At 35.7% G+C, this 13,156-nt stretch overlaps 1 protein-coding gene across 7 annotated transcripts in view; it reads left to right on the forward strand.

The window, feature by feature from the left end:
• Nucleotides 1-13,156, forward strand: part of MON2 (MON2 regulator of endosome-to-Golgi trafficking) — a 156,693-nt gene that overhangs the window by 66,256 nt on the left and 77,281 nt on the right. For all 7 annotated transcript variants that reach the window (XM_077111251.1, XM_077111252.1, XM_077111258.1 and 4 more), the window contains 2 exons: nucleotides 870-1,064; nucleotides 12,878-13,002. In XM_077111251.1, the coding sequence (XP_076967366.1) occupies nucleotides 870-1,064; nucleotides 12,878-13,002 (320 nt within the window). The remainder of the gene's footprint in view (nucleotides 1-869; nucleotides 1,065-12,877; nucleotides 13,003-13,156) is intronic.

The following is a 13,156-nucleotide window of genomic DNA, read 5'->3' on the forward strand; positions in this document are numbered from 1 at the left end:
GGAAATAAACTTCTCTGTACCTCATTTTCCTTTTATGTAAAACTAAAGGATGGGTTAGATAATTTTTCTGATTCTTTGTTCTCAGAGCCAATGAAATTTAGATGATTAAAACAAAAAAATAAAAAATATTTTGAGGCTAGTCATTAAATGCAAACTAGACTTTATATTATCAGTAAAGTGGGATTGCTTTCTGCTAATATAGGCAGGAAATTAAGAGGTTAAGGAAATTTTTCTGCATTTTATGCCATGACTATAGTAAAATTTAAGACCTCTTCATGATTCCCCATATTTGTAAACTAATTATGCTTGTTTTATCAGTAGTATATTTTATCTTAATTCATTATATTCTGTTCAAACAATCCAAGTAGAACAAAAATTTTAGTTAACTATTATTTCTCTGAATGAATAGAATTGTCATCTTTGCAAAATAAAATCAGTGAATTATATCTTATTAAACTTTTCATAATCAAATTTTCTCTCCTCAGCTGCCTATTTTAAATGTTTTATCTGTTTGAATTTGTGTAATATATTTTCTTTCTTCTGTTCTTTATGCTTTTCATTGCCAGAATCCAACTGAAATTAAAGTTCTTAGTGATAACCACTAATAACAAGATCATTAAATGTTTCTTTTAAGTTTAGGTCCTTTTTAAAACTTCGTAAAATTTTGATTATTATTTTGATCATGTACTATTAGAGTACTTATTTCAGATTTGTGCATATACTGTAAACTAGTAAACTTAGAAGAAAGCTAAATTATTAATACTGATTATTAAGAAGTTTTATTTGCTGGTGAGGCTGTGTTTTAAGTACAGACTCCTGAATAATTTAACTCATTTCTTCTTTTTTTTTTTTTTTGTCTTTGCAATTAGCACCAAGAATTTAGTTTCCTCCTGAAAGAAAGGGTATGTCCTCTTGTGATAAAGCTCTTTTCTCCAAATATAAAGTTCAGACAAGGTTCCAGCACATCATCTTCCCCAGCACCAGTTGAAAAGCCATATTTTCCTATCTGCATGCGTTTGCTGAGAGTAGTGTCTGTTCTGATTAAGCAGTTTTACAGCCTTTTGGTAAGTGCTAATTTCCATACGTTTGTGTCTGTAATTTCATACAGTCCTCTTTTTAGAAGGTGATCTCTTATACTGGGCTGAGCTTTTTCAGCAGTTCAGCACAGTTTTTTGTGTGTGCCTACAGGTGTTCTCCTAGAACTCTGAAGGTTCATTTCATCCTTTCTTGAATCTAGCTTTGCTTACATACCATTTTTAATATTAATAATGTCAAAGAGAATCATGGCCTGCTGTCTGAAGAAAGCATAGGATTTGTGTTTTGAGGAATTTAGCACCTTAGCTAATTGCTATATCTTATTTGAAGGATAATTAAAATTATAGTATCTTCAGTTTATTCTGCTTTCCTTTGTACTATTTCATGTATCTTAACAAATTAAAGCAAAGAATTTAAAGATGTGGTGAAAGCTAGGATTAAAAATTAATTATCTTGACTTCCAGACCCATATTGTTTCTATTCTTTTGAATAAATTTATGGATGCATGATTTGTTGCGATATCCCTGATCTCATAATTCTATAATGTCATAGTTTACTCTTAAACATTTAAATAATATTTTTCAGAGAAAATGGTGCATTTTATTTCTTTTGAATTTTATGTTAAGGCAAATTAAGCACTGTCTGTATAATTTTTTTTAGCATTTATATCCTTTTTAATTAACAAATAAAAATAATTTGTTATTGAATCGCTTACTATGAGTAATCACTATGCTAGTGAATATTAGAGATAACCAACATACTGTAGCATAGATAGTTTATTACTAAATTCTGTGGAAAGCTTTTTAATAAAGTTTATTCTATATTTATGACACACTTGTTACAGATTTTTTCATGTTCCAGATCACCTATGTAAAATGCGTTCAGAGATAATCTTTATGAACACTGTAATTGCAATCATTTGTGGCCCTATAGGATATATCTTATGTATTATAGTACACATCGATGTATTTAATGCATTATTTAGAAATAGCCAAAGTAAATAAAATCATCTCAAGATATGTTGCTGTTTAATGAAAATAGACACTATCAAATTTTGGTGCCAAGAATTTAAGAGTCTTTTGGTATGCTCATTTTAATTTCCTAGCTGCTAAAGCAAATAGCATACAGTGCATTGGCCTAAACAGTAAGACTTTATTGGCCTATGGTTTTCGGGCCAGGAAAAGTCCAAAATTGAGGCATCAACAAGGCTCTGCTTTCTCCCTGAAATTTGTGGCATTCTGGGGCTAACTGCCAGTGATCCTTGGTCCTTGGCTTCTCTGTCATATGGCAATGCACATAGCAACATCTTTTCCTCTTTCTTCAGGATTCAGTTGACATCCAGTTTATGGCTGCTCTCCATGACTTGTCTTTCTCTTTATCCAGTTTCCTTTGCTTGTAAGGACTTCAGCCATAGTGGATTAAGGCCCACTGTCATTTAGTGTAGGCAACCTTTAATTAACATCTTTAAAGGTCTTATTTACAAATGGATTCACAATCACAGGACCATTTTTGGGACCTGAATGTACACCTTTTTTGTGGGACATGATTCATTTCCCAATAACTCATAATTGTTGGCTTAAACTTTTTTATTCTACCTAAATTCATAAATAATACATAAGTGAATATTTTGCTATTTAAGTTCATGAGCTTACTTTAGTTCATAGCCTCATCTTTCTCTGTAATGACTGGCTTTTTAAAAATTTGCATAATGTAATACCTATATTATATTGAATATAGGTATCCGGTATAAGTTCCAATAATTATATGTAATTGGAAAGCCAAGACTTTATTGTCTAATTGTATACATTTAAAATGGAGGGAAATTCTGTGAGTCTTTAGATTGATAAACTTTTAGAAGTTTTAAGGAGCCGTTTAATATTTGCTGAAAGTAAGTGAAAAGTAGCTTCATTTCTCCAGAGATGGAAAGCTTTTACCTGTCAGCTGTTGAATTTTCTTTATTGTATTTATTTAGTCTGTTTCAATCTACAAATAAGCTTTCAATTTAAAAAATGTAAACAAAGTGGAAAAATGAAAATAATTAGGGTATAGAAATTTCAATCAGTGTGGAGAGTAAAGAGGATAAGGGGATAAAAATAAAAGAAAAAGATCAATGATGTAGTTCACCTATTTGCTGTTTAATGAAGTGGCCAGGCCATGTGGTGGTTAGAAAATTTTTATTCCTGCGATTGGACCAACTAGAACCCATTTCCCCTACTTGTTCCCTTCAGGGTTGTTTTAAGAGGACTTCTGTCTCTTCTCCTCTCTAGAATTCTGGCTTAACTACAATAAGTTAGGATAAGGAAGAAAAGACATTCCTCCTTTTCCTTTTCATATCCACAAGTCAGTCATTGGGAACCCAGTCTTCTTTTCTCTCCAGTAAGCAGTATGATTAGAACACCATCTTTATAACAAATGCAGAATCCGTATATGGTTTCTCTTCCTAAATTAGGAGCTACCAACTTATTTTTTTATCTTTCATTTAGCACTTCTACCAGTGACCCCTTTAGAAATACAGATACCTTGTTTCTCAGTAATTTTAGGATGAAATTGCTGCTATTGAATGCTTATTATTTTCTGGGCACTGTACGTTGTGCTTTCCAGACATTAATTCAGTTTACTTTTATGACAAACCTATGAAACAGGCATTCGTATTTCCATTTAGGATATTTATGTAAATTACGTGAAGTCATGTGGTTTTTAAGCTGCAGAGCTGGGATGTTAACTGTTAGACCTTGGAGCTATCACTCTTAATCTCCACTACATTTTATGACTTCACTGGTTTCTTGGTTCTCTTTCTTTTGATCCCAAAGTCCTCTCTTGGACTTTTATGCTACTGGTGCCAACTTTCTTTCTGCTGCCATTCTCCATGTTTGTATCTTACTCCCCTTGATTGTGTATGGTGGTAGGGAGTGAGAGAGAATGAGGGAGGGATAACAGTAAAGTCAGCTACATAATTTTCAAAAACATATCTGCAGTATACATAAGTCTAAATAACATCTGTCATTTATTCTGTCAGGGAAAAATGGTGTTCCATAGGGTAGCTAGTTTAGTTTGCAGCTCAAATAGTTGGAAAGCTACCTTTCTTCCTGGCAACACTGTACTTTGATATACAGCAGAACTGCTTTATGGGTACTTCTCATTTTGTCACAAAGTATTAAATGCACTTATGGGTCTAGATTTAATAAAATCGGTACTTCTAAATTACTATTTATTTGTTTTCTTTTTATTCATTATGGTTCTTAATTGAAAGTTTTTTTTTTTTAAAGCCATGTGTGGCAGTGAAGAATTCAGTGCTCTAGTAGTTTGGGGTTACTTCGTTGATTCATGCCAAAGTACCAGCTGTTTTACCCACCACTGCTTTTGCATTCACAATGCAAATGCCAATGTATTGAGAAAAGACAACTAATATCTTACTATTATTATGAAAATAATTTTGATCTTGTAGACCCCCTGAAAGGGTCTTGGGTCCCCCTACGGGCCAGGGACCTTATTTTAAGAACCACTGTACTAGAGAATCAGTGTTATCCGGCAGTATTCACCAGCTTGCCTTATTCTTTCAAATAATTTGGAGGTGGGGGGTGAAGGTAACTAATATTCAAAGGTTAGTTCCATTAGAATATCTGTAGTGACTAAAGGAATTTAAAATGTCCCATTTATTCAAACAGAGATATATCTAGTATGCCATATTCTTTCCCCTTTCTGTCTTCTGAACTAGGTGCTTTTCTCTCCTTTTAACCACTTAGGGTGCCAGCCCAGATATCTTGTTTAGGAGGATGCCCTTAAGTATCTTACGAAACTAATTATAAGTGGCTAACATATATCTCTTCTACCTTTGACTTAATGCTTTTAGAAAGGAGTGAATAATGCTAAATTAATTTATTCATCCTAATTTGCTGCCTTTTTATAGACATCTCTCTAATCAAATTATATTAACAAATCTGTTAGCTGTAAGGTTAACTCTCAACCAGACCCTGATAAATAGACTCCTCCTGCATTTGAATATTCTGTCAGACTTTATTTTCCTCCAAGCCAGCAGTTATCTTATTTACATGGTTCCTTATCAAACAACTGCAATATTATGATTAGAAATTCTACCAGGACTACTTTGAATTATCTTAAGCCACCTGATATCTCTTGGCTATTATCTAATACCAAAGGACTATATGAGTTCAGACACATTCATAGCCCCTCATGCTGGTATAATGAAGTTCATGAAATGTCTTCCTGTCACAGGAACTGGACATAGGCCATAGATATAATCTTTTTTTTTTTTTTTGACATTGGCTGGCACTGGGAATTGAACCCGGGCCTCCAGCATGGCAAATGAAAACTCTGCCACTGAGCCACCGTGGCCTGCCCTATAATCATTTTTTGAAACATTTTTATTGTGAAATATAACATATATACAAAAAAGTGATAAATTTTGAAGTACCTTTTAACAAGTGGTTATAGAACAAATTTCAAAATATGATATGGGTTACACTTCCACAATTTCAGGTATTTACTTCTACTTGCTCTAAGATACTGGAGACTAAAAAGAAATATCAATATAATGATTCAATAGTCATAATCATTTGTTAAATACTATTTTCTCTGTTGGAACTCCTTCCTCTCATTTGATCATTCTCAGACTCTTTAGGGATATTTGGACAGTGACCATTCTAACTTCATGTTGAGTAGGGGTGTCTCTGTTATGGAGTAGGGGGATGCACTGGTGGATGCTCTTGGAGAGACTGGTGCCTTTGGGTTTCAGGGCTTCTCTGGCCTAAGAAACATTTGGAGGTTATAGGTTTCTGAAAGATAAACTTAGTGAGTGAAACTTTTATAGAGTTTCAGAGCCCTAGGTATTCTTTAGGATTTACAGGAATACTGTTAATATAAGCTTGACATAGCATGGCAAATAGCAATATCTAGCTGAAGTTTGCATAAGAATAACCTCCAGAACAGCCTCTCAACTCTATTTGAAAGCTCTTAGCTACTGCTACCTTATTTTGTTACATTTCCTTTCCCCCTTTTGGTCAGGTAGGCATTGTCGATCCCATGGTGCCAGGACCAGGCTCATCCCTGGGAGTTGTTTCTGGATATTGCCAGGGAGACTTGCAGAGTTGCGCTTAGAGAGAGAAAGGCCACATCTGAGCAACAAAAGAGGTTCTCTGGAAGTAACTCTTATGCATAATTTTAGCTAGGCTTAGTTTCCCTATTACAGAAATAAGTTTCATAGGAGCAAACCTCAAGATCAAGGGCTTGGCCTATTAACTTAGGAGTCCCTACTGTTTGAGGGAATATCAAGAATTTTCCCAGGTGGGAAAGTTGAATAGTTCTATATTTTTTCTCTAGTCCCTCAGAGGACTTTGCCAATATTTTTTAATTACATAGATATTAATCTTAATATCTGTTTTCCTGTGAGTGCAGCCTCTTGGAAGAAAGGCTTAACTTAATAGATTTACAATATGAGCTCTCCATTAAGCCCTTGAGAACATTCAGTATCCTCAAACTAATTTTCTGATTAGACTGTCACACTTGGAAAGGTAGGGAAGGAAGAGCAAAGTTCTGGATCTCGGGAGAGAGGCTCTCTTTTTCACCCAAATCACACAGCTTTAATGGCTGTAGTATAAATTGAGTGATTGATTTGTGCTGTAACTACTCTGTCATAAGAGAGGAAATGATATATTCCGCAAGGCAAATTTTTGTTTTAATTTTTTATTAATTAAAAAAATATAAGAAAGAAACACAAACATTCTTAATATATGCTCATTCCATTCTACATGTATAATCAGTAATTCACAATATAATCGCATAATTGCATATTCATCATGATCATTTCTTAGAACATTTGCATCAATTCAGAAAAAGAAATAAAAAGACAACAAAAAACGAAAACAGAAAAAAAAATTTACATACCATACCCCTTACCCCTCCCTTTCATTGATCACTAACATTTCAACCTAAATTTATCTTAACATTTGTTCCCCCTATTATTTATTTTTATTCCATATATTCTACTCATCTGTTGACAAGGCAGATAAAAGGAGCATCAGACACAAGGTTTTCACAATCACACAGTCACATTGTGAAAGCTATATCATTATACAATCATCATCAAGAAACATGGCTACTGGAACACAGCTCTACATTTTCAGGCAGTTCCCTCCAGCCTCTCCATTACATCTTGGATAACAAGGTGATATCTACTTAATGCGTAAGAATAACCTCCAGGATAACTTCTCAACTGTGTTTGTAATCTCTCAGCCATTGACACTTTGTCTCATTTCACTCTTTCCCCTTTTGGTCGAGAAGTTTTTCTCAGTCCCTTGATGTTGGGTCTCAGCTCATTCTAGAGTTTTTCTCAATCCCTTGATGCTGAGTCTCAGCTCATTCTGGGATTTCTATCCCATGTTGCCAGGAAGGTCCACACCTCTGGGAGTCATGTCCCACATAGACAAGGGGAGGGTGGTGAGTTTGCTTGTTGTGTTGGCTGGAGAGAGAGGCCACATCTGAGCAACAAAAGAGGTTCTCTTGGGGGTGACTCTTAGGCCTAATTTTATGTAGGCTTGACCTATCCTTTGTGGGGTTAAGTTTCATATGAACAAACCCCAAGATTGGGGGCTCAGCCTATAGCTTTGGTTGTCCACACTGCTTGTGAGAATATCAAGAATTCAACTTGGGGAGGTTGAGTTTTTGCCTGTTCTCACCATTCCCTGAAGGGGACTTTGCAAATACTTTTCCACTCACTGATCAAATCACTCTGGGATTCATCAGGGCATCACTCTGCACAAACCAATAAAATCTCATGTCCTACCCAAAGTTCCATGTACTTATGTTGTTCAACCAACTATCTATGTAAGTTATATTAGGAGATGCACTAGTCAAAATATAAATTTTGTACCACCCAAACATTTTTTGCTTTAGTCTCACACATAAGTTGAAATTTTAAAATATTACCATCTGTTTTCAGCACCCTGCAGTAATGACATCCCTTTGTTCTTCTTCATGCAAAAACATTGTTTAAATTTGTACATTTAGTCACTATCATTATACACTCTAGACATTCCTTGATTATACCATCTCAATCTTTGTCTATCTTTCTTTGTGATTTCATTTATGCCCCAGTCCTCCTCCCTCTATCATTCTCACATTCAGCTTCATTCAGTGTTTTAACATAATTGTATTACAGTTAGGTAGTATTGTGCTGTCCATTTCTGAGTTTTTGTATTCAGTCCTGTTGCACAATCTGTATCCCTTCAGCTCCAATCATCCAACATCTTACCCCATTTCCATCTCCTGATGGTCTCTGTTACCAACAGAATATTCCAAGTTTATTCACTAATGTCAGCTCATATCAGTGAGAGCATACAGTATTTGCCCTTTTGTTTTTGGCTAATCACACTCAGCATAATGTCCTTAAGGTCCGTCCATGTTGTTACATACTTCATAACTTTATTCTGTCTTACAGCTGTATAATATTCCATTGTATATATATACCGCAGTTTGTTTAGCCACCCATCTGTTGATGGACATTTTGGCTGTTTCCATCTCTTGGTAATTGTAAATAATGCTTCTATAAACATTGGTGTGCAAATGTCCATTTGTGTCCTTGCCCTCATGTCCTTTGAGTAGAGACAGCATATAGATGGGTCCTCTTTTTTAATCCATTTTGCCAGTCTATGTCTTTTGATTGGGGAGTTTAATCTATTAACATTTAGTGTTATTACTATGTGGGTAGTACTTTCTTCTACTATTTTGCCTTCTAGATTTTATATGTCATATCTAATTTTCCTTTTTTTTTTTCCTCATAGCCTTCATTTCTACACTGTTCTCCACATCTCTGTCTTCTGTCTTTTTGTATCTGTCTCTAGTGCTCCCTTTAGTATTTCTTGCAGAGCTGGTCTCTTGGGCACAAATTCTCTCAGTGATTTTTTTGTCTGAAAATGTTTAATTTCTCCCTCATTTTTGAAGGACAATTTTGCTGGATATGGAATTCTTTGTTGGCAGTTTTTCTCTTTTAGAATCTTACATATATCATCCCACTGTCTTCTCGCCACCATGGTTTATGCTAAGAAATCTACGCATAGTCTTATTGGGCTTCCCTTGTATGTGATGGATTGCTTTTCTCTTGCTGCTTTCAAGATCCTCTCTTTCTCTTTGACCTCTGACATTCTGATTAGTGTTTTGGAGTACGTCTATTTGGATCTATTCTCTTTGGGGTATGCTACACTTCTTGGATCTGTAATTTTAAGTCTTTTATCAGAGCTGGGAAATTTTCAGTGATAATTTCCTCCATTAGTTTTTCTCCTCCTTTTCCCTTCTCTTCTCCTTCTGGAACACCCACAACACGTATATTTGTGTGCTTCATATTGTCTTTCAATTCCCTGAGTACCTGCTCATATTTTTCCATTTTTCCCCTGTGTTTTCTTTTTCTTGCCAGATTTCAGATGTTCCATCCTCCAGTTCACTAATCCTATGTTCTGTCTCTCAAAATCTACCATTGTAGGTTTCCATTGTTTTTTTCATCTCCTCTGCCATGGCTTTCATTCCCATAAGTTCTGTGATTTGTTTTTTCAGTCTTTCAATTTCTTCTTTTTGTTCATTCCTTGCCTTCTTTATATCCTCCCTCAGTTCATTGATTTGGTTTTTTATGAGGTTTTCCATATCTGTTCGTATATTCTGAATTAATTGTTTCAGCTCCTGTATCTCATTTGAATGGCTGGTTTGTTCCTTTGACTGGGCCATATCTTCAATTTTCCTAGTGTGATTTGTTATTTTTTGCTGGTGCCTAGGCATTTAATTACCTTAATTAGTTTATTCTGAAGATTGTTTTCACTTCTTTTGCCTAGAGTTTTCTTGCTGGATGAATTTGTTGTCTGTCTGTTCTTTCACATTCAGTTCAGTTTTATCTAGACCTCTAGCTTAAGTTTTGTTTAAGAGAGGAGAATTTTTCAGTTCTTGTTTTCTTGTTTCTTGCCCTGCTTGTATGGTGCCTTCCCCCCCCCCCCACACACACACACTTAGGAGGATCTACTTAGGTGTTATAGATCCCAGCCGGATTTTCCCAGACCAAACTGGCCTCCTATCAGGAGAAAAGACTCACCTTTCAGTTTTCCCTGGGGGTGAGACCCAGCAGATTGAAAGACTTTACTTTGAATTCTCTGGACTCTGTTTTTCTTACCCTGCCCAGTATGTGGTACTTGTCTGCCTGCAGGTCCCACCAGCATAAGATGATGCGGTACCTTTAATTTTGGCAGACTCTCCCTCCTGGGGGCATGGTGGAAACAGAGGAGAGGTTGTAGGCTGGTTTTAATGGTTTCAAATTACAAAGCCCTGGTGTCTGAATTCCTTGAGGGAGGGATTCCACCTGAGTTGGGCTCACCTCTCCCCTGGGGAAGGCAGATGTTCCAGCAAGCCCTCGAACGAGCTTGTTTCTGCCTATGAAACATTTGCAGCATGAGAAGCCCTGCCACTGTATCCAAAGGCAGTCAAGCCTTTGTAGAAACACAGCCACAACACCTCTGTTTCCTTCTTTTTTTTTCTTTCTCTGTCAGCCCTGACCCTTTGGCGCTGGAGCAGAAATGAGTGACCTCCGCTTTGACCAAGTTCACCTGAGCTGGGGGCCTATTTTTAGTAGTCAGAATTTGTTAATTAATTCCAGGATTGGCATTTGGTCAGACTCAGCCCCTGCTGCTCTAAAGTCTCTTTCCTTTCCCCTCTTGGAAGCAACCAGTTGGGGAGGGGTGCTGGCCGCCACCGCTAGAGGAACTCAGGTTCTGGGGGTGCTCACAGCCAGTCCAGACTGAGGTACGCTGTGTGTCGGGTCACTGATGTGGCTCCAGGAACTGTTTGGTACTGTTTCTGGTTATTTAGTAGTTGTTCTGGAGGATGAACTAAAATGCGCACATTGTTGAGCCGCCATCTTGGCCCGGAAGTCTGCAAGGCAAATTTTACAACGTAATTTCTGAGATCCTTCATTATCTGGTCTCAAAACCTAGCTGAGGAGCCTTAAATTCTATCACTGTGTTTATATTCCACCTTCACTCTAAAGCTGATAGTGAGCTTTCTGAAGGATGTACTTATACTAAACTCTTCAGTAGACTACTGTTGGCCATTGGGTCATTAGTGTGATTATTTTTCAGTTCTTTTGCTAAAGTCATTTTGTTTTAAAAAGTAATTGTAGTCTCTGCATTCATATGATATGTTACCATGTTTAGGGGATTTTTTATTCTTAGAGTTTTCTCAAGAAGGTATAGGCACTTTCATCCTTTATAAGAAGATTAGATAGCTTGTTGTCATCCACAAGATTGGCCGATAAACCAAGTCGCCTGATTTCTGGTCTAGTGCTTTTCATTTGTATCATGTTTAGTGTGGTGATACATCTCTGCCTTATGACTCCCCCAGTCATAAGCAATCTATAAATAAAGGTGGATTTACTTCTACCTCCTACTTTATCTTTATGGTTATGTCCTATTTTTAAGTATCCAGTTAAAGATACTGAAAGGCCTTGGAAAATACCAACTTGAAGACTTTGGGCTCAAATTCTGAGGCCATTATATTTCCGAAATTCCTTCCCCCAAGTTACAGCTGTTTTATTCCAGGGTACCCATAGCCAAAGCATCCAATAAGCATCCAATAACTTTCTTCAACTGGTATAGAAGCAAGAATCAATTTGACCTAGTAATTGCATAGTCAACTTAATTGTCCCCTGCCAGAAGTCCATGCTGTGCCCTCTTCTATGTAATGGACAGAAATAATCCATTAACCTTTGAATAAACTTGTTTATTTTTGTTTTTTTCTTTCATTAAGTCACGAGACACTTAGAGAGTAATGCCTAGAATGTGCTTTAAACTTTATTATTATTTATTCACAAAGAGCTTGCTAAGGAAATAGTCTATATTAATAACAACAATAATGACAGTGAATACTTATACTAACACAAAACTATATAACAGGCCCTGTTCTAAGTATTTTGTTTATCTTATACATGGCAACTGCTACAGGTTCCTTGTTTTATCAACTAAAAAATATATATATTAAGTACCCTTTGACTACTGCCTTTTTGCTTCTTTGGTGGCAGGAGAAAATATGGAAAAATTCTGTGCTGTCTGAAGGGTATCAGCAGTTCATATGACATGCTACCTGGCAATTTGCAAAAATGAGGGTGGTGTGATGGTACACAGTCCTTTCTAAAGGTTATTAACCATATTAGCAGATCACTAGTGTAAGTTGTCAGGGATATGTTTAAATAAACACTAAGATTATTTTTACCATTTAACTTTACCTTATACAACTATTTTTTCCCTCTGCTCTCCTTTTTCTCTATTCTCCATTGAGAATTTTAATTTATTTCAAGGTTAGAGGATAATTTAAAAGTTTTTGCCCATGTGGTAGAGTTATACAGAGAAAGTAAGGTTTAAGAAATGAGTATGATTGCTGAATCATTATATTGATATTTCTTTTAGTCTCTAGTGTCTTGGAGCAGCTAGTAGTAAAACCTAAACTTGTGAAATTGTAACCCATACCAGACTCTGAGTCTGTTCTACAACTAATTAATTGCAGTATGCTTTGAAATTTATTGCTTTTTTTATAATGTTATTTTTCACAAAAAAGAAAAAATGATCAGTTACATGATAGATACCCAACTATATATTGATTTGTGAACCACTGTACACTTTGGATGATTACATGGTATGTGAATATATATCAGTAAAACAATTAAATATTAAAAAATGAGTATTTTAAAAATCATAAGAAGAAAACAGTTTTGCCTATGGCATTAAGTTAACAAGAGTGCAATTTATAATTTTCCTCTTTAATTCAAAGAAGTGTTCTCAAAAGTACTTATGCTTTTTAGGTAACTGAATGTGAGATATTTCTGTCACTTCTGGTGAAATTTCTGGATGCAGATAAACCACAGTGGTTACGAGCAGTAGCAGTGGAGTCAATACACAGACTCTGTGTGCAACCTCAACTATTAAGGTAAAACCTCAGCAATATTTTGTTTAAATGGACAAGTTAGTGTTTATGCTAGTAGGGAGAGTTTAAATATTTAATCCTAAATTGTAATAGATTATAACTGTATGTGTGCAGAGGGGCAGGATTGTGGGTATGGAAAAGTACAGGGAGGAGGACA

The sequence above is a fragment of the Tamandua tetradactyla genome, chromosome 7 (assembly GCF_023851605.1).
Source record: "Tamandua tetradactyla isolate mTamTet1 chromosome 7, mTamTet1.pri, whole genome shotgun sequence".
Taxonomy (NCBI): Eukaryota; Metazoa; Chordata; class Mammalia; order Pilosa; family Myrmecophagidae; genus Tamandua; species Tamandua tetradactyla.